The sequence below is a fragment of the Centroberyx affinis genome, unplaced genomic scaffold, assembly GCF_046629955.1.
Source record: "Centroberyx affinis isolate AG114_WGS23_722 - 3 ecotype Tasmania unplaced genomic scaffold, CSIRO-AGI_Caff_v1 ptg004114l_1, whole genome shotgun sequence".
NCBI lineage: Eukaryota > Metazoa > Chordata > Actinopteri > Beryciformes > Berycidae > Centroberyx > Centroberyx affinis.
The window spans coordinates 284,958-307,444 of record NW_027281890.1 but is presented as its reverse complement, the minus strand read 5'-3'; the positions used below and the strand labels follow the sequence as shown (position 1 = coordinate 307,444).

Genomic DNA, 22,487 nt, shown 5'->3' with positions numbered 1-22,487 from the left:
TATCATTCTGTTTTTGTCCCTGCAATTGCTATTGAATGAATACAGAGAGAGAGAGAGAGAGAGAGAGAGAGTGAGAGAGAGAGAAGGAGAGGAGCACTTGTTTTTTGTTTTTGTGCCGTGTCGGCCCCAGGCCAATGCAGTGCTCGTGAACCGCAACATTTTGGTGAGGCAAGAACATCCTTGAGTTGTGTTTACATTTCCTGCTGCACTGCCTCAAGTCTGTTCCTCAGCTGGGCTCAGAGATGCTCACATTAGGAGTGCCGCTTATCTACTCTGATCACAGTTAGCCGCTCTGATGAGATGCTGTCTGCATTCTAAGAACTGATAATGAAAGGAGAGGTCAGCAAGGCATGCATCCAACTGCTTAGTTACTGAAATCATCAAAATCTTTTTGCTGCAGAATAGGAGAGGACAGCAACTCTGTGAGATGGACTGAGGTCAGGCTTTCTGTGACGTCAATTCAGGAATTACTGCTGGAAGTATGTGGGGTTTGAGTTAATCCTCAGAAAAGGTTAGAAGAGCAGGCACCAAAGTGCTGTGGTGTCTCCGGGTCAGAGGCTGGTCTTACCGTGAGCTCCAGGGCTTCGTTGAAGAGGCCGTTGCGCTTGCTATGGAGGAAGGCGTTGGAGCTGCCTGCCTTGGATATTCGTATCCTGGCCAAGCGGGCTTTCTGCAAAAAGCAAGAAACCAAGGAAACCACTTGTCAGTCACTGCCTTAACCATACCCTATGTCAAAATGATTGTGTATCATTCTGACAAAACCCACTGGTTTGAGTCACGGTACTTTAGCGTGCTTGAACTTCAGGTGGGACCTTATAGTTCAAACCAAACACGTGCCACTAAAGCATTTACTCTGATCTCCTGTGATACTGCTGAATGATTTATGGTGACTACATGATAACTCATTCCCTTGGTTGACAATCAGTCAGTGAGGCAGCTAGGAGTAGTGCAGGCAAATCTAATATGAATTACAATGGCATTAAAGTGTCACCCTGTATTGAAAATACTGTATCCAATCTAATGGGCTCTGTTTGTGCTGCTATGTTAGGAATTGGACTTGCTCCATCGCCTGGTGAAGTGCCTCGGTTTTGTTTATGCAAAATAAATCAAGGAAATGTCCAGGCCCATAATGCTCTACATCTCCAGTCCTGACCCACTATGTTAGCGTCGGCTTGAATACATCTTTACTAATCAAACGCGTATAGCGCGGCTGGTGCACAGACCAATCTCTCTTCCCAGCGTCTCTCCTCTGAAGCAGTCAAGAACAAAGATGAACAAAAAGAAGAGAGCGAAGGAGAGGAACAAAGGAAAGCACAGTGGGCCTTTGAGTGAAATCCCCATCCATCAATAACATATGCTGCATGTGGTCTGCGAGCTGCAACACAGGGAATGGATACACACTGGCCTCCACTATCTGCCTAGTGTGTACTGTACCCACTGTATGGGTGTGTGTGTGTGGGAATGTGCGTCTCAGTAAACCTCTTAGTTACCAGAATGACTGCTTTTACAGAAAAGTGTAATCTGAGTCACTCACTTCTCAAAGGCCTGCCATTTTCCTGTCAAAGTCGACTGCTGCGTGTCAGGCTAGGTGCAGCAACAAAGCGTGTGCATTTCCTCTGTGTACTTGCTTTGCTTGCTGCGCTCCACATAGAACGAAGCATTCATCGAAGAGAAATAAGTAAAAGTATAATGTGAGTTGTGTAAACGATACACAGACAGACAGCTCGTTTACTGGGGTGCCCACACCCTGCTAAGGGGTTAATACAGTGTGTGTGTGTGCATGCCTGTATGTGTTAATGCACGCATGTCCTGTCTACACAGCCCAATTTCCATATATCTACATAGGTGCCATATATCAGCAGAAATAACTGCTCAGTCCCACTCTGGCACAGCTAGAGTATGGTAATATATGGTAATACAGGCTTGTCCCTCCACTTGGGCTCCATTTAAAGTGGGGCAGTGTAGATTGGCCAGCAGTTAGCCTGCCGGCCAGTCTGATAGACTCTAAACTGTTAAATTTAAAAAGGGAAGAGGGATAAACAGGGTTACTAATACAGATTCGTACACAGAAACACACACATTCACTGTGACTAATCTACACTATAGCAACTATAGCACCAAGATGCCCAACTAACTCCCTTCTCATTGTTGTGCTGAATCAGCATCTTTATCTTACACTATCTTTTGTCTCTTTTGGCTTTGCCTCTCTGCACCCCCTCCCTCCCTCCCTTTTCTCCTTGACAGGTATTTCTCGCTCTCTTTGTGCCTAACACCTATGTACCTTTGTGCTGGCACAGCATTCCCACAAGCCTTTGGGATAACCCTTCTTTATGTTCTGGCATTGAGCTCGGCCAATGGGATCGTCTCTCCGGGGTCATCGTGCAAACAGGAGCCTCTGACTCTCCTGTGCCGTGGTTATGGTTGCCAGGCAGCGCAGGGGTAATGGAGGAGGTGTTAAGAACTTGTCCCGCAAGATTGAATCTACTTCTGCTGTTCTCTGATAGATTCCTGGGGCCTTTGGGACCCTGGCGCCTGTGTCTAAGGCCCATCTGTGCGTCCAGGCACAACCACTGCACGACAGATTGAGCCTGAATTGCTGCTGAAGCATCATTGCGAGCAAACAGGAGGGTAAGGGAGCCATGGAGAAAGGGCTTTCATTAACAGACACACACACACACACACACACACACACACACACACACACATGGACTAGCATGTGTAAGGTGCATGGGGAGAAAGAGCACGCACATTCCAACACACAGAAGCAGACACAGATACAGTCACGCACATACAAACACAAAGACGCAAATTTGGACACACACATACACACACACACACACACACACACACACACACACACACACACACACACAAACAGACAGTGTGGAGAGTAAATTGCTCAGTTCTGTTAGAGAAGATTGCAATCACGAAATGGAAACAATTTCTCTGTACTGTGTGTACAGTGACAGTATTTTCTGCCACAGAGACTGTTCTCTGGGTCAGAGCTTCACAGAAAGAGCCGCCATATAAGGGATAATAGAGCATGAGTTTGTTAAATGATTTGAATGGATGACACTGAGGCACAATTCTGCGGTTCATCCAATTTGTTGATATACACGCCAGATTTTTATCCCACTTATACCCTGGTCACTTGCCAAAGATAATAACATTTTCACACTTTTCATATTTAAATCCAAAACATTTTACTCGCAATATCTCTGTTTCCTTGGTAACAGGTAAGGGTCTGACTAATACCCGGAACACAGTAACTTCTGTCTCATATAAACATGTGATTCTTATGCAATAGAGATTTTACTGTACTACTCCAGCAAACGACATGGAAACACAACAGCTTTCTAGTCCAAAACATCCAAAATAATGGACACCCTCCAACCAATCACATGTTCGATGTTCGATATTGCTGCTTGGATTGGTCCAGAGGTTTTCCACACACCCCAAGTGTCAATATATTGATCCAGACACTTTTTTTTTCTCTCTTTGTTTTCCTTCTTCCTGCCATGGAGCCGCGATCTAGGATCAATCAGGCTTCAAAAATTCCAGCTAATGATGCAAGCCAACACAAATGCTTCATTTAACATCACTTGCTGCCAGCTGAGAGATCCAAACTGGCATATCCTCAAATGATTAAAAAAAAAAACAGTTAGATATCCGCTTGGCTCCAATGCCATACTACATTGAGCACAGCCAGCAAGTTATGTTAGAAGTAAAATTTTTAGCTGAGAGTAAAAGTTTAAAATTCATGGCACCTGGTGAGTTACAACTTTGCTAAACTGCATGTATAGGATTTGGCTTAGTAAGAAGTGGAGCAATGGAGCTAGGGGACCGGATTAGGCTCTGCCTCAGGCCTGCCTCGCAACCACGCAAATGAAAGAGGAGACCATCTGACAAGGAAGTCCACACACACATCGGCACAAACACATACACACACACACACACACATACACACACACACACTCACACACACACGCACACACCTTAATAGCTATGGAAGAGCTTTTTCTTTTTCTTTTGGACTTGCCACTCATCTAAACAGTTGCTTTTACACATCCTGACGTTCCTGCCACAGGGAAATAAGTCAATTACTTTCTCTAAAGTATGTTGCTTTACAACAGTAACACACACACACACACACACACACACACATAAACAACAGAGGGACAGAGACCTGAGAGAGTGAGAGAGACAGAGAGAGACAGAGAGAAAGAGAGAGAAAAACTCATTCTTCACTCAGCATATTTGGGGAAAATGGACAGATAGAAAGTCCATCTGGGAGTCAGTGAAGGAAGGAACCGCTCTACTATGGCAAGAATTGATTCAGAGCAAATCAAGTCCTCAGACACCTCTGGCCCACAGATATCTGCCTGTGCAGCAAGGAGAGCTTAGCCTAGGCCTGACACCACTCAGAGAGAAAATACATTTGCTAAGCCTGGATTACCTCCTCTTTATAGACACCAGAGAGGTACAGCACAGCTCTGCAGGATGGCCCGATGCTGTTGTTCAGGAAGTCTTACAAATGACACGATTCATAGTAGAACCCTTGACCCCCTTCAGTGAAATCCTCTGTCACGATCCCTCCGTCTCTCTCTGTTTGGTCTGTCTTCTCGCTATGTGCAGACAACATTATTGATTGTCTAGAAGGGCAAAACACTCTCAGCCAGGAGTCAACTCCACCTTTTGACTTCTTCAACTTTCTAAGGGAGGGCTAGAAACACAAAACACTGGTGCGATGATTTAGGGTAATGTCAAACACAGTGAATAGAGACAGATGCTATGCCGTTTGAGGACGGACCTCTGGTCAAAACCGGAGAATACAAAAGACTTTCAGTGAAAGTGGGAAAAAAGGCAGTAAGATAAAGATGGAAATTGAGTTTTCACGGAACTGGGAACAACAATGGGGGGCAAACAATGAGAGATAGAGCCTGCGGCCCTAAGCCTGGGGCTAGATTCATAATTTATTGTGAAGTAAATTTTTTGGAAGAAAAAGCCCACACAGTTCACTGTTCATCTATAGACTACATTTTTCTTTGTGGCGTACATTTGGGGGTAGTTCACAAGAACTACCCACTGAACTGTAAATTAAGCAGAATTAAAGAGAAATGGGTGTAAATTTTGGAAAGAATAAACCTCCTCCCTTCTGTGTGAGTAGGTTTGAAGTGGCCAATCACTGAACAAAATGAATGTTGTGTTTATTAGAGAAAGGCGAACAAGTTGCAAAAAAACAACATAATGAACAGCTAAAAAAGTGCTGACAAACATTCTTTTTACTCAGACTAATCACTTCGTTCTGGACTATTAATTCCATTTTAGTTGTGTATCTTTTGGCTATAGTTAAGGCTATAGATAAATAGATTTGATCACTGCTTGTACATACTTGTTCATTGTGTCTATCCAAGGAAACAGATACAGGAAACTATAGACAGACTGCTGTTTGAGACAGACACACACTTTGAAACTAAGCTCATCTTTCCTGCCCCTCTCTCTCTCTCTCTCTCTCTCTCTCTTTTTAATCCCTCTGCATCACTTGCCCTCTGTGATTCTTCATTTAAATCTTACTCTCTCTCAGGTGTGCTATTCACAAATTGTAATTAGAGCTTCCTGAGGATATCCTTAACTTTATGCAAATAGGCTCTGAGGAATAACTAAAGGGTAACCTCTGCAGACTGCCACTTTGTCTCAGAACAAAGATCTCCTCCTACTATCACTTGATGGGATCATGCATCAAGCCAGGAAAGGACTTATTCTCAGTGTTCAATTCATTGTGGAACAAAGGCAGTGGCACTGAAGACTATAGCTGGGGCAGTAGAGGGAGTATGTGTCTGTGTTTCCGCTGTGTGTAGCGCCCTGCCACCCACAGCAACTAGTGGCATCCTCATGTATCTTTCCTTTGTGCAGTGAGATAGATCAGCGGCTGTCTCTCCACCGCCACCCAGATGGACGGCTAATTGTAATGGGAGCCCAGAACAGCTAACGATTAGACCTGAATGAAGATGGATGTGGATGGGGGGTGGGGGGTGGGGGAGGATGGGGACAAGCAAGTAAGGAGCACAAAAAAAAAGAAGAGAGAAGAAGAACGAGGGGAGAACAGAGGGGGAGAGGAGGTTGCAAAATGCTGAAGGACTAATACTGCATTTCCTCTCCTCCTCTCCATAACTTCCCTTCCCTGTTCCCCCCCTCTGCTCTCCCCTCTGTCGTTTAAATACTGTGAAAGGCAATCTTGGATGGCCATCTTATTTTACTCTCAGTTAAACATCGCGTTATTCTTAGAAATGATCTCAGGATGAACGGATTGTCTGTGAGATATAACCGGGCGCAGGTAATAAATGCTGAACAAATGGCGTTTTGCTATGGTAAATGACCAGTGACACTAGCTAAATGGTCGGCTTAATGGCTGAGAAGGTCATGTGTCATTAAGGTTATGGAGCATTAAAGAACACTACATGTCACATAGTAGGTAGTAATGGGGCTTTGAAGGATATGGTATGCCTGAGTAATTCATGGCCGGGGTGGGACATTAAAGATCTCAGTTGTCATTAGCAGTGACAGGGGGGCAGGAGAGTGGACCAGATAATGGTAATGACTCTATCATACACCCCAGATTGCCGTCTTTTATAGTATGATAGGCTGTTATATGTTACCTTGATAGAGTCACAGCACATTTCATTAGTGTGACATGTGATAAGCTTAACTGTAGTTGTCATGAAGGACATTTGAAACCCTTTTCAGTGCAACACATTAGCTAAGGAGGCTGCAAGAAAAGGTTTAGGAAAAGTTATTTTAGTTCACTACCAACTGGAACATGAAATCAAATAATTTTCATATCATCAAACATCTCCACTCTCTTTAAACAAATAAGCTTAAATACTACGCTATGCTTAATCTCATAGGCTATGACAGAGCCCGAGCTTGTAAATACTGAAAAATAGAACATTTGCAAAGTTATCATCATCCTCTGCACTCATACCTTGATGTGCAGTAGTAATAATTATGCACTCTTTCAAGGCTTCCAGGTGGAATATTATTAAGTATTTAATAATAAGGCGTTTGAGTAATGGTGTTACAAAATAAAGGAGAAAGCCTATAGCTCATAGGTGCTCCAGCACAGCACTGACCTCACTGAAGGCAAGTGAGTGAGGTGCTGAAGTATGACTTGTGAAGGTGTCACTTAGTGTTGCCTAATGACAACAAACACTGTCATGCTACACTGGTCAGTTAGTGGGCGCTTTTGGAGGTGTGGATGTTTGGTATTGAGTGCTGTTTGGGACACTGCACCACACTGCGGCTCAGCGGAGAACACACAGGAAGGTGGGACAGACCAAGGTCAGGTCTAAACTGACAGGAAGTATGGTGGACACACACACACACACCCACCTACACATACACACACACACACACACACACACACACACACACACACACACACACACACATACACACACAGAGACGCACACACACAGACGCATAGACACACAAGACAGACACGGACTCATGCGCACACGCAGATACACACACACACACACACACACACACACACACACACTCCTTCCTTCCAGCCAACACCTCATCTGGGTGATAGCTATTTCAGGAAAGAACACAGCATTAGGACACACATCGCCTCAAGCTCTCCCCCCTCTCTATTCTCCCCCTGCCTCCCTTGCTCCCTCCTTCCCTCTGGCCTTCACCACTCCTCCTCTCACCACTCCTCCTCTCTCTCTCTGTGCATCAACCCTATACATCTCACCTGTTCCACCCTGTTTTCAATCTACCCAATTTTCTCTGCCCCCCTCCCCCGCCAAACCCCCCCTTCTACCCCCTCTGTGTCTCTTTTCCTCCCTGCATGCTTGGCTGTTAGACCGGAGTCTTGGTTGGCAGACAAGGTTACGGTTAGTTAAGACTGGGCAGCGGTCGGGCCACGGTCGAACTGCAGGACTTTAAACAGATTTAAACTACACCCAGAGCTCGTGCCGAGATGGATGACAGTAATCACGCAGAGAGGGAGAGAGGGAGAGAGAGAGAGAGAGAGAGAGAGAAAATGAATGGAGGCAGGGGAGGAAAGATGAGGGGAGAAGTGCAAAGGAGAGGAGAAGAAATGAGAGGAGAAGGGTTGAAAAGGGCCTCGCTAGGAGAAGAGACAAGTGGGAAGGAAAGGAAAGGAAGGAGATCAGAGGAGAGAAATGAATTCTGAGAATATGTGTCAATGTGTGCACTTCTGGTACCAACTCCAAATAACACGGACTCTATAATTAGCCCGATGCCTTAGCAGGGGACAACACATTGCTATCTATCTCATCAGAACAAAGTCTGTCAGGCTTGCCCTCAAACTACGATTACCAGCCCAGTTCTGTATGCATGCCAGCTGATGCTGCTACCCAATTTGGCCCATGGACACACCGTGACTGATCACATCCATTCTTTAAAGGAAACTCATTTGCATACATTGCTGCGCACCACTGGGCAAACAAACGTTACCGGCTTAAAATCCCAGGGCAAAACTCCCCGAGGCTGTCACGATGCCAAACTCAGCCTCCTCACAGTGCCTGCTATTGACAGGAACACACCACATCATTTAGTACTGTAGCTCTAAAGGCTTGGATATTTTCCAAAGGGAAGATAAGAACCTTTCTCTTAAGCTCCTACAATTCAAACATACAAGTTGTCAAAACCTCTGCCATAAGGCCTCAAATAGATTCCATGAGTGCATTTGTGCCTGTGTATATTTCTGTGTGTGTTGTATTTATATACTTTTATTCTATATTTCTATACATAAAGATCAAATGTCCTCACAAGTATAGAAAGATGAGGAAAATCCTCCAAAGTGAAGATATTCTGCTGCTTTAAGGGGCTATTTCAAGGTTAGGACTTGGGTTTAGGGATATGATTAGAATTAGGAATAGGTTAGGATTAAGGTTAAGGTTAGGGTTTAGGGAATGAATGTTGTAAATGAAGGTCCTCTGAAAAATAGTAATACAAACATGTGGGTGCACACTCATGTGTACTGCTCTGTTGTTACACGTTGTGACCAATGATTTTAAAGCATCATTGGTCACGTTGGGGACCTGAACCCTGTTGAGTCCTCTCCTCTGCAGGCAGAGACATGTCTCAGCTCCCTTCTGGACTGGAGGTCTGGAGGTCCAACCCTCCGGAGCCCATGTTGAGGTGATATGAAACTGTATTCACCTGTACTTTCTGCGCTCGCCGTTTGTCTGCTCTCTGGTTCTGGTGATAGATGCGGCTAAAGTTGGACACGATGACAGGGACGGGCAGGGCAATTACCAGCACCCCACTCAGAGAGCAGATCGAACCGAAGATCTTCCCCGCAATCGTCTTAGGAACCATGTCTCCATACCTGCAAGGGGTGAGAGGGAGAAAGAGAGAGAAGGAAGTTATAGAAATGTCTCTTATTATCCCTTCAATCAAATCTCTTTATGGCAACTCAGTTCAGCTCAACCTCCCATTCACAGTCACACTCAAACACGCACACATAGTTATCCTATCAGCCAGGTCAAATGCCTATTCACACCTCTGGTATAGAACATTCCTCTTTCTTTTTAGGCCACTCACACCCCTGGTGTCCAAACCCCACCAGAATGAAGTCTCCTCCACAGACTCTATCCCATCCCAAGAGAAACAGACTCCCATCAAACCTTCCCTGTCATTGAATGGCACAGTACACTCTACTGTGTCATTCAATGACAGTAGATACTATTAACCTTTAGGAGAGGAGAAAGAGGAGGCCTACGGAGACACAGTGAATGCCAGGGACATTTCTAAAAAGTCATTTAGTCCATCCAATCTGAAATATTTGCAAGTCAAACGCAATCTCATCTGAAGTTCAGAAGACAGACAACACAATTACAATAACCATATTAGATCTGTTCTTTCCTAGGATGAAGCCATACTGTCGGAATGAACAGTGGAAGAAGAAAAAAAGATTGAGGGAAAAAAAATCAAAAGCTCGAAGAGCATGACTCAAGTAAAAAAAGCAACCTTTATTTCTAATGGTGCTCATTTCGTATTCATGAGTAAAAAGTGCAGGTAATTTGTTCTTGTTTTGCTGCTGAACAAGAAGTTCTGCTGGATTCATTTGAACTGATGCCAAGGCAGACTCCAAATAAACCTGACACAAATAGACTTAGGCTTGCAAACTGGGGTTACATTTAACATTACATACAATATATTTAAAGTCTGAATGCAGAAAGCCTTTTATATTAACATCAATAAATGCAGTATTGTAAAAATACACCTTTTGTTCTTCATAATGAGTTGTATTAACATGTAATCCACGGTAAAAATAATGTCTTTTCTTCTAAATCCAACCTCAAGATAGCCAGCTTAGAAAATGCACAATACAGGCAACTATAAGAAATCCTTTTCATTCATCAAATTAATCTCAGCATGTGAAACACTCACCCACCCTCACACACTGCAGCCGGTGGACTCAATCTGCAGGAATTATGGTATGGCTAGTGTTTCATCTGAAAATCACGGTTGCCAATTGTCTGTTTGTTTACATCTCTGCCATATGGATTTCAACAACAAAGTCCCTGCTTAAATAGTATCACAAATACTGTGTCCTACAAAGCCCATGTGCTAGGCATGGAGATGTGTGCTTTGTGTAAGCAGGCAAATAGGATAATGATCCATGGACACAGAGACATCTGTGTACATACGTTTTGCAAATCCGCGGTTTGGTTGGAAGCTGAAAAGGAGAGAGGAGGCACAGCGGAAGAGAGAAAGACAGCAATAGAGAGTCTGTCTCTTCCCTGTCTCCCCACACTCCCCATTCTCGGAAGCATTATGACGTGTCAGAAGAAGTGAAAATTGAGAGATATAGTGGCGTCGGTGAGCTGAGTGAATACACCACAGATAGGTGGAAGTAAAGAGAGATTAAGCTATCCTCAAGCACTAATGGATTTACACACACACATACACACATGCACACATTCTGTCTTTTAGAGATAGAAGGGAGGCAATTTATGGCGAGTGTCAAAAAGCACTTGTGGCATTGTTTTTTCCCCAGTATACTCAGACAACAGCAAAACCACACAGCCATAATGTCTCCCTGTGGTTTTCCCTGTGAATCATTCCACTGAGGGGAAAACTGATCCACTGATTACCATACTTCTCATCACTGAAAGCTATTCCCTGACAGATGGAGGGACAAACAACATTTTTCACATGGATACTAATAGCATAGGATAGAACAGGATTCTGGCATCTATCCCTCGACACATCCATACTATATACTATAGGCCCCTATAGACTTGGCAGAGTGCAGATATCGTCAGTGAACCTGTTTTTGCTGCTTGGCACACACGCATATCAAAAACACTCACTCACACACACACACACCCACTTGCACATGTACAACTTCAATCAAATACATATCGCATTCGCATAAAATTAAGGTAGTTAAAAGCAAAAAGCTCAGTAAATATCAGTGCTGCTGTATTGCTTTATGTCCCATTTAAGTAGCACACTTCACACCAACCTAGCAAGTCATTAGCTAAACAAGGAAGAGACCATTTAAGTAGTAATAACAATGATCGCATTCATAAAATTCATCCAGGTTGACAGATCAGAGAGAATGGCACTGGTGTGTCATGTTGTTTCAGGTCTTAGCAGGCAGGAGAGACCCGAGAGGCTCTCCATAAATGAACAATAATCTGCTTAAGAAGCTGTGCTCATGATAGCCGTTTTATAATGTAGTGAAGCACCTCTGTCACAGTCTGCTGGAGACAGAAAAACATAGAATGGTAACACACGCACACACGCACACACGCACAGACGCACACACACACACACACACACACATATGCACACACACACACACGCGTGCGCGCGCGCACACACAAACAGATTCACACACAGACAGATTAAACCCATTCAGTTCATTTAGGGGGAGGGGGGTGAAAAAGAGATGAAACCTCATACATTAGTCACACATTTTGGCAAAAATAAGCCAAATATGCTGCTATTTAGGTGGGGGCTGGCTCTTGCATCAACAAAGCCAGTGCTGCCCACACACAGCGAACTATCGCTCCATGACCATAACTGAGAACATACTTACAGAGAACATTCATCCTCCTTTCCAAGAACTTTAATGGCCTTTCTACTCAAATTAGGCAATAACAATTCCATCAGCTGTACAAAAGCCCTATCACTACAAAACATTTCATCTCCTCCCTTCTTCAGAAGATGTTTCCATTAGGAGGAATGAAAAGCTAATCATATTCATCTGCAAGCCTTCTTTAATGGGATCCTATCAGATTGCCTGATAGAGGCCCTTCTCTCCTAATACTACAGTCAATTTGCCGCTCCCATTTAGTCAAGCTGGCCTGTCTCTAATGATAGGATCTCTGAGCCATTACACATGCCATGGAGATGGATCTGGGCTCACACACATTAAAGAGAGAGAATGTGGTAATAAGTGGTGTGAGCGTGTGCGCACGTGATAAGCGAGGAGGTGAGATGTCATTTCTTTCCCTCCTGCCAGGATGAATGCAAGCGGCTGTTTGTTACCCTGCGAGGCCACAGTGAACGCGAGAGAAAGAGGTAGAGGGAAAAGCAGCAGAGAGGGAAGAAGAAGAAGAAGATGGATAAGCAGCGAAAAGATATTTTTCTCAGCAGAGTTTGTAGTGCGCCCAAGTGGCTTTACCTCTCTGTCTAACTTTCCCTTTCTCTCTCTCGTTCCATCATCCCCCTCCCTCTCTCTTGCTCTGTCTCTCTCTGATGCTCACACATGTGCACAAACACACACAACACACAGACACAAACACAGGCCGCATGCACAGATCCCATAGGCACACACACACACACAAACAACCAGTCAGGTGGGTAGGTCAGTCCTCGGTCAGGGTTGTCATATTCCATCGTAGGAGGACAGGGTCTCTCTGGGTTATATTAATAAAGTCTTGGAAGGATAGATGGGGGAGGAGGGTGATTGAGTGGGCCTGAGTGCTCTTGTGAAGTTGTGTGTGATGGATGGGCTCAACTGAGAGGGTCTGAGGGTTGACAGACACAAGACACAGATTTGTGATGATGGCAGGTCAAGGCAGGTCAGGTCAGGTCAGGATAGCACGGTACAGCACAACATAGCACAGCTCATCCCCTAAAATACCCACTGTTGAACACACACAAACAACAGAAACAGCACATACAAGCACAACTGTGTTTTCATAGAAAACATATGCTAAAAACCTTCTATAAGCATTAGTTAATTAACACATCAAGTGTTTCATTATACATCTTGTTGCCCATAAACCGCTTTTGTATATGTGCTGAATGCACAATAAAAGAGAAACAGAACTACAACCATAATGCCATTTTTATTGCTATCTGGAGGATAGGAAGCTTCCGTTCCATTTTCCATTTTTCCTACGGACAGGGAGAGAGAGAGAGAGAGAGAGATGAAGTGTTAAGGGTTGGGTTTCTATTTACAGACCAAATCCCACATGATTCCTCTGCAATTTTCCTCACTTCCCTTCAGACATACCCTAAGTGCCTCTGTTTGGACCACAATCCCTTGCTGCAAGTTGACCCCCCGGAGGACTGAAATCACCTCTTGAAGTGCGTGTGTGTGTGTGTTTGTGGCAGTACATTGAGTGTTAGCGTGTGGGTCAGAGGGTTTATGCATCTATGTGTGACATGTATGTTTGTATATACAGTATATACTGTATGTGTGCGTGCATACATGTGTGTGTGTGTGTGTGTGTGTGTCAAGAAATCAGAGTGCAAACCCCCATAAATCCCAGTCTGAACAGGGGTCAGAAGGCAGCAGAGTGCACATGGGGGAAATTGCAAGTGGCACTTCAACTTCCTTTAATCTAGCCAAGGCTGTGGATCCCGTGGGGGGTTTTCAAATTTCAGAGTGAGGAGAGATTGGGAGTCCAAGAAGGCAGGAAGCATAAAAAAAATATTTTGGCCAGTTTGACTTGAACCTTCTCATTTTATACCTCTAGTATGGAAAAAGGGTGAAAAAGTGAGAGAAAAGTGTGTGTTTGCCTGCAAAGAATGCATATCAGGCTGTGTGACTGCATGGTCACATGTATGCTTGTGTGTGTGTGTGTGTGTGTGTGTGTGTGTGTGTGTATGGGGACGGAAGGGGTGCTTGCATGTGTGTGCTTGTATTGAAAGAATCGAGGGTAGTGTATTAGTGGCAGTGTGTAAGTCTGCCACTCTCTGTTCTATTCTATCTGTTCTATAAGTGCTATCCATCATGGTCTCCTGCTGGCAGCAGGTTCGCCGAGGGAGCTGGGACCCTTCAGCACCATGGAGAGCTACTATAGCTCCTATCTATAGCGAAACGCCCGCAGTGCACACACTCACCCTATTCACACTGCTGAATACCAACATCTGTTTGCACCATGCTCAACAACTCCTGATCACATTATCCCTTCAGGATGATTATAGCAATGTCTAGTAGCCTACGCTTATTTTAAGTAGGCTATAGGCAAGTGTTGTGCAAAATGAAAAAGTAGTTTAGTAGGCTATGGGCAAATGTTCTGCAATATGTAAAAGTAGCTTAGTAGGCTATATGCACGTCTTTTACAGAATTAAAGAGATGGTCACCCCTTAGGTACATGCTACCATTTGTGGTCCATAGCTAAAGCTCAAATTCAAACAAGGCAGCAATATCAATATTTGCCTTTAACCTAAGCCAATGCTGCCCCAAAACTGCATGTAAGTTTAATATTTTCATACTATTTTATTCATTTAAAAGCCACACAATTTTCTAATTTGATATTTAAACGATAGGCCTATGTTCATCAAAATATCACATCCCATTGTAGTCCTTATTTAAGAATACAGTAAGGCTAATTTCAGCACCTTGAGCAATTCCTTTTCCTGCCATCGTTGAGCTCCACTTTGAGGAATGCATGTGTTACTACAGTGGCCATAAAAAATGATGCAACATAAAAATAGCCATAAGTGGTAGTAGAGCTCCATTTTTATTGGGAAATCCGCCCCAGACCAGTGAAGCTGAGCTGGTTTGGGCTCAGTAGTGTCTCTCCCCAGGCCTCTAGCCCTCAACCATCCATCCATCTATACTCTCCTCTGACATTTCATGGCCAGTCACTCAGATGGAAGTGACTCTGGTGACACATGGCTCTCCAGGGATGGGACAATCATCTACAATCACCTCCACAAATGTCACTGCCATTCCCTGCCACGGGAATGGCAGGAAAAAGGGAGGGAGAGAGACACAGATGGAAGGAGACAGACAACGGATAGACAGACAGACACATAGATAGATAGATATATAGATAGATAGATAGATAGAAGAGAGAGAGAGGTAGAGAGTGAGAGAGAGAGAGAGAGAGAGAGAGAGAGGTAGAGAGAGAGAGAGAGAGAGAGAGAGAGAGAGAGAGAGAGAAAGCAGGGACACAAGAGATAACATATAAGAGGATAGTAGAGAAAAGGAGAGAGACAACACACAGAAAGAGATACAGCCAGCATTGTTTATGCTAATATGCTAAGGGCCTGATTAATGTGGTTAAATACGCCTTAAGGATTTCTTAATGTGGATTAAGTCAGATACGCTGGAGCTATAGTAATCTCAGCTCTCCCTGAAGGCGGCTCCATACAGACATGATCTCTGATTGTGATCTTGATTTGCCGGGCTTGACTGAGACTTAACTTGAAAATTGATTGCTAAACAGCTGTCCTTATTAGGAAACTCCAGCAGTTCAAAACCAGTTTTTTGTCTGACAGCTATGATGTCTTATTTAAAGACACAAGCAGTTCATGTATCATGATCCTCTGTTAAAGAGCAATATCCAGCGGTTGTTATGAAATACCAACACACAGGAGGACATGTTGGTCTGACTGAATTCCAGGGAAATAACCGGTGAGTCTCTGAAGAGATCAATTTATAAGATTGAGGATCAAGTTCAGAGGTAATTGGGGACAGCTTTGAAAGTCCTGCTATTAACTCTTCTATACTTCACATTAATATTGTGCATCAGGACAACAGCTAAAAACATGACAAATCATTATTACAAATGATTTGGGAGTTTTTGGCAATATATGTTTTGCTCAATAGAAGCAATGTCAATCCTAACTACCAAAGAACATGCAGGCAGGTTAGGTGGTGGTGATGGTAGGCAACAGTGATCTTGGATGCAAATCAACAGGGAATGTTGTCAAGGCCAAATTACCAATTACTACATACAACTCCTAACCCTGGCTTACACTGATCAAATATCTTGTTCAGTAGGACTCATGCTTTATCCTGGCGCAAACAACCAAGGCTACAGAGACAGAAAAAAATAAAAAATAAAAAATATAAATGGATTTTTCCCAGTGAAAATATCATGAGGCCTGTAGCCTATGAGTGAATAACTGTCTCTGAATGGTATGTTAATTGCTGCGTTGACCTTGTTTTGAACAACTCTACGACTGAACCTGGGTATAGTGAATGGTGGAACGATGTTAACAGCCGTAAGCTGTAAAATGATGTGTGAAAATGACAGGTGAATGTTGCTGGCAGCTGCCCGTATGGCCAGTCTTATAGCTCTTCCAATAGATTTACTGTCATTCACGTCCAAGTAATGCCTCCCTCCGCCACCTCTTATTGTCTACAGGAGGAAATAGCTAAAGTAATTTATTGTGTTCACTGTACAGTAGGTTTATCATCAGGGCCTGGGAGATTCTGTGTTAGGTTTAAATGGACCATTGTATTGCTGGAATGTTAAGGAGTACCTTTGGTGTTTACTGTAATGTAATGGCATTTCAAAAATGCTGTGATAGCATTGCAGCTCCAATTCCAGTCTCTCATGTTGTCATGTATGATTTCATAGACATTACAATTGCCATTTCCATGTATGCATTGCTGTGTATATGCATTGGCTTGGCTGCATGCTTATTATGCCCCATGGGAAAGGTGCTGTGCTATGCTATATGCTGTTGCTTTTCACCGCTGGGGACACGGCTGTTTATCCTTTTATGGAGAACACAACAAATAACCATTTGGATGTGCCTGAGAGCAATAGGATGGTCCAAAATCTGTTGAGACAAAACTTACATTTCTAGCCACTGGGTAAATGGAAACACTTCACCACCACCCCAACATTTTAGCTGGATTGCTTAGTTAAATCAGAACAATTAATCCGGCATAAACCTTTTCAAATAAACACAAGATTATATTATTCAGTGCTTACTTATTCATCCCCACACATATAAGCCACCTCAACTGCAAGCCCATGGCAAAATCCAATTTCTCAGCCTTGCAGGGTGCACCGTGAAGCAGGCATATAGGTTATTTCCCCATTTACATTCGTCAAGCGGGGGGGAAGGGGATGGGAGAGGGAAACACACAGATAAGTTGATAAAGTGAAGGGCATTACTCTCATACTGCACTGCACATAGAGGAAAGGTCATTATCATCATTCACTACTTCACAGCCAATCCTACAGTGAATCACATTTGAGGGATGGCCACCATTTCTCTATAACATCCATGCAGTAAGCTGCAGTATATGGCTTGGAATGGAGTAACTATGTAACGATGCAGACTCTCATCCTAACATTTACTTTCTGCAGGTTTGTGTTTTATATCTTGGTAGTTTGTCAATGCATGTATCTGACTGCCCAAAAATCATATAATATAATCTACCAACAGCAGGAATACCAGCCTATCTCGATTATGCTCCCTACTTTTAAATTTTAGGGCTTCTTAGAAGTAGCGAAGCCATAACATAAAGGAATCAACATTAGTAAAGAGAGAGACAGAAGAGTCCGACCATTAAGCAGTGCGAGTACACTAACTTGTCAGGAGGCCGGTGAATAATAGCAAGGGACCCTATTACAAGTCTTGCTCATTTGTGTGTGTCTGTGTGTGTGTGTGTGTGTGTAATTAGCGGTTACCAGACTGCTATCAGCAGAACGCTTCAGTGAATCCACTTCCAAGAGCATCCAGGAAGTGCAAACACAATTACCAGAAGAAGAGAAAGAGCATAACAACATTTAAATATGAATTAGATCTGAGATACGATGAGTCCCCAAGCTTGCACTGCTGACTGCCTGCATGGCGACTAATTCACAGAAAGTACTAACTGCCATTAACACATTTGTGCTCTGGCTGTGTGTGTGCCTGTGTGTGTGTGTGCGCAGATGTAGGCGCATATGTACGTGGTGAGTGTGTGACAGTGATAGAGAGTAAGTGTCTTTGTTTGTGTGGTTGTGTACACACTCCTGAGTACTTCCAAGCCTCAGAGGGCTGATATGAGAGGATGTATGGATAAAACCAGTAATGGCTGTTGGTAATTGAAATTGGAGCCCATCTATCTCTGTGAGTCTGGGCACACAGCGCTGTGGGGGAGAGGAGGAGGAGGAGGGGGGGAGGGGGAGGGAGAAGTTGGTGCACAATTACCTTGATATGTGGTTCAATTATACTGCTAACGAGAACTTACTGCGCTTAGCTTGAAACATGAATATCTGAAGAGAAGTTTGAATTCTTAGACGGATCTCTTTTGTTAGATGCAAGACATTACAATAAAATATTCAGTGTGTCTCATTATTGAACAGTATTTCATGGCACCGCATATTACAGAATATAGGCGTACACACATGACACATCTTTCACACTGCTGGTGAGGTGACTACATCCTAAACAACCTATGTTACAGTCCAGTGGAACAATGCAGCTGCTACTGTATGTCTCCAATAGTGTGTGACATTACTAACTTTGATTCCAATCAGCCGTTCAAGGAGAGAGGTGGCGAGAGAACAAAAGATGAATGAGACTGCAATTACGATTTTCCACAAAACCTGCCACAGACTGAGAACACAAGCCTAATGATTTATCCAGCCAGGATGGGAAACTTTCTCTCTTCCTTTCTCTCTGCCTCTGTGTGTGTATGTGTGTGTGTGTGTGTGTGTGTGTGTGTGTGTGTGAAGTCAGAGAGGCAGCTCAAGCCATCTCCTGACAAAGATTATGAAATTGGATGAAAAGCAGCATTGTGTACAGCTGATTTGGATTGTATGTGCTTTACATGAGCAAAGTGGTGAGATAACAAAATATAGGCCTATGAAATACAGTACTATAATCTGATTATGTGTATGAATGTACATTAGAATAGAGAGAGACAAGCTGATAAAGTGCAGGGCATTACTACTACTGTATAATATTCTATTGTACCATAAAACTTCCAATAATATCTGAGGCTTTTATTTACCTCAATAAAAGAGAGCATCAGGGCTTTATTAAAAACAGACTTTTATTAGAGACAGGCCATTATTGATTTTTGCCCGGTCCATAGTACCCAGTATGCCTAAAAGTGACTGTATTTACCGGTATTGTGTAAACATTTATGGTGCTAAAATTTATACAACCTTCTCTTTATAGAAGGTTTATCAGGGCATCAAAGAGGGCATCTGCTCTCAATTGACCACCCTGAAAAAATAAAGGTAAATAAATAAATATTATTGACATCATTCTATTCTGTTCTATGCCCATTTGACCCAAATATAATCTCTCTTATCCATTTTTTTTAAATTATTTTTTATCCAAACTCGATCCCGTTTGAATCCTCTTCCCAATCCCATTTGTTCCCAGTTCACTCCATCCCATTTCATGTCCTTGCCTTGCTTGACCCCCCCTACTGGAACTGATTTCCAGAGGTGAAAGGAAGCAAGGCTGTCTGGAGAGATAAGAGTGGAGCTCAGGAGAGACTGAAAAAAAAAGGTCAGAGCCTGGAAGTTGAGGGGTCATCTCTACTCTGCAGGAAGCCCAGGGTCACAGCGGCAAGGTGACTGACAGGGAGGCCCCAACATAGATTGCACCCAGAGATGAAGGAGTGAAAAAGAAAAAGAAAGGGAAAAAATAATAGAAAAGAGAGGGGAAAAAGAAGGAAATGAGAGTGAGTAAAGAAAGACTGAAGGGCGGAGGAAAGGAAAAAAAATAAAAGGGAGGTTGCACTGCTGTAGCACTGTGCAAAGAAAAGCGAGTTGAGGGTGACCCAGGCAGAGACAGACACCAAATGAGACAGAGGGGGGGAAGATAAATTGGTAGAAAGAGGAGGGAGAATGGTAAGGCACATTTCAGGACGTCAGATCCACTCTGCCTCCCATTCAGGTCACTGTGATTGTGTTTGTTTGATTCCACTTAACTTGGTCAGACCATTTCCTCCTGTCGCAAAGAGTCTGGACGTGTGTGTGTGTGTGTGTGTGTGTGTGTGTGTGTTTGCTTCAGGTTTGTGTGTGTTTGGGGTGTGTGTGTTTGTGAGAGGGAGATAGCGAGAGAGTGGAAAAAGGAAAGTGGGAGAGAGAGTGAGAGAAAGAAAGAGAATGTGCGCATGTTTGTTAGCCTGGTAAGACCATCCTGATCACGTGACCTCACATTCTGTTTCGCTCCACGGATCAGTCTGGACTTCTAGCCACCCACATCGATTTCCTGAAATTACAATGTACCCGGGCCATTCAGGGACTGCGTCGTAGTTGATGACGTGAAATATAGGCCGCCGCTGGCAAAACAGTAATGGCGTCTCCCGAAGCAACGAGCGGTAACGTTAACGTTAGTAGAGTAAACACAGCCATAAGTGCAGTTATTGCAGAAATAGGCTCAATAACAACAATTAAACAAGAACAAGAGTATGCACTAGCAGAGTTTCTCGGCAGAAAAGATGTTTTCGTCGTTCTGCTGATTTCGCCGTTCTGCTGATTGGCTGAAGGAGTTTGTCTGTCAAGGCAAGTACTCCCGCCCACTGAAATCGATGTGGGCGGCTAGAAGTCCAGACTGATCCGTGGAGCGAAACAGAATGTGAGGTCACGTGATCAGGATGGTCTTGCCAGGCTACATGTTTGTGTGCTTGCATGTGAGTTTCTGTGTGTGTGTGTGTGTGTGTGTGTGTGCACGCATGCGTGTGTGTGCGTGTGTGCTCGCACTATCCCACATACAGCCTTGTTAAGAGAACAGAGGTACACAACAGCAGAGCTGTCCCTTCACTATCTGCTGGCCTATTCACACTGTAAACATCTCACAGATTCACAGGCAGACAAGCAGAACAAAACACACACACACACACACACACACACACACAGAACAAAATGAGAGAAACAGACAACACAGAAGTGATGGAAAAGATCAGACACAATGAAAACAACTTGTCAATGGGGAGCAACAGAAGGCAGCTCCTGCTCAGTTAGACCTTTTTATATAGCAGCACTCACTACACATGCATTTTTTTTTTTTTTTTTTGCTTCATTCATTGGTACAGTTTTGCAACCGGGGAGCTAGAACCACATTTTCATAGCACAATTCAATATCAATATGTCAATAAGTAACCACATGCACCAATTCAAGTAACTCAACATGAGTCCCTGGTGGTGCCATAGGTCTGGAGTGATTGACTAGACTGAAATATTACTGAACTATTGAATTTTCCCCCCAAAGTAGATGGGAATTAATTAAACCGTACTTCACTGGTCTTGGTTATACTCCCACCTGACTCCACAGGTGAAGCTGTTCTGCTACACATAGTTCATGGATCGTAAATCGCTGCCTATCCAATCAATGAACACAAACCCACTAAAACTAAACCAAAGTAGGGCAAGAGACAGGGATATAAGTAAACCGTGTGCATGTCTGTCTTCTTGTCTGCCTATCTGTGTCAGTAAAACCTTCTTTCAGATATTTTCAGGAAATCTCAACATTTTGGTGAGCCTAACCTGAGAAGGCTTTGTAAAGTGAGATAGCGGAATAACCCCCTCTCATCCATCCTCCATTTCAACACCAAGGCCGGTTCTTATTCTCCATTCTTTGATGTTGCCTGTTGTCATGGGGACCTCGGGAGTGCTGCAACGCAGAGTAGCATACAGAGCACCATGTCACTGCGGTTAAGAGGGTTACATTAGCATCAGCAGCAGGTTACATTAGAGCAGGGCTACATTACCCATTAGTGGTAGCAAAAGACATTTGTGGTAGCAGGGCCAGCACAGTTAGCATTTTAGCGCTAATCTAACTTAGCAGGGGTAAACTCTCAGACAATTTAGTTCAAGTGTAATTAGTACTCGACCACTTTCTGAGAGCCACAAGTTCGGAAGCACTTTTCTTTTTGGTAAGCTATACTCTGCACCTCTACACTGCACAACACCGAGTGAAATGAAACAAAAAAAACCCCACTTCAAGTATCAGACAATAGAAAAATACCCAACAATGGTAGTTCTCACGCCAGCACTGAATGTGGATTCTGGGGAGAGCAGAAGTTGATACGCACAATTTGCTGCTCATCTCTCCTTGAATCAAAGATGTCTCTGTCAGATTGTTTATCTGCGGCCTAGAATATTGGCTAGTTGCAGGCCCAGCTTATCACACACTGTTGTACGCTGTCTGACTTATTGACTGTGAGCATGGCAAACATGGCTCTTCTCATCAGTGTCAGACACAGCAGCAGCATCGACTGTAGTGATCCACGACCAAGCCTGATGGAGAGCCAGTCAATGCAGCTTACTAGAGCTGGCCGGTGCCTC

At 43.7% G+C, this 22,487-nt stretch overlaps 1 protein-coding gene across 1 annotated transcript in view; it reads right to left on the bottom strand.

Annotated features, from left to right (window-relative positions):
• Positions 1–22,487, bottom strand: part of kcnd3 (potassium voltage-gated channel, Shal-related subfamily, member 3) — an 81,603-nt gene that overhangs the window by 4,769 nt on the left and 54,347 nt on the right. Inside the window, exons 2-3 of the mRNA XM_071542498.1 lie at positions 9,202–9,364; positions 576–670 (exon numbers count right to left, since the gene is read on the bottom strand). Coding sequence (XP_071398599.1) covers positions 576–670; positions 9,202–9,364 — 258 coding nt within the window. The remainder of the gene's footprint in view (positions 1–575; positions 671–9,201; positions 9,365–22,487) is intronic.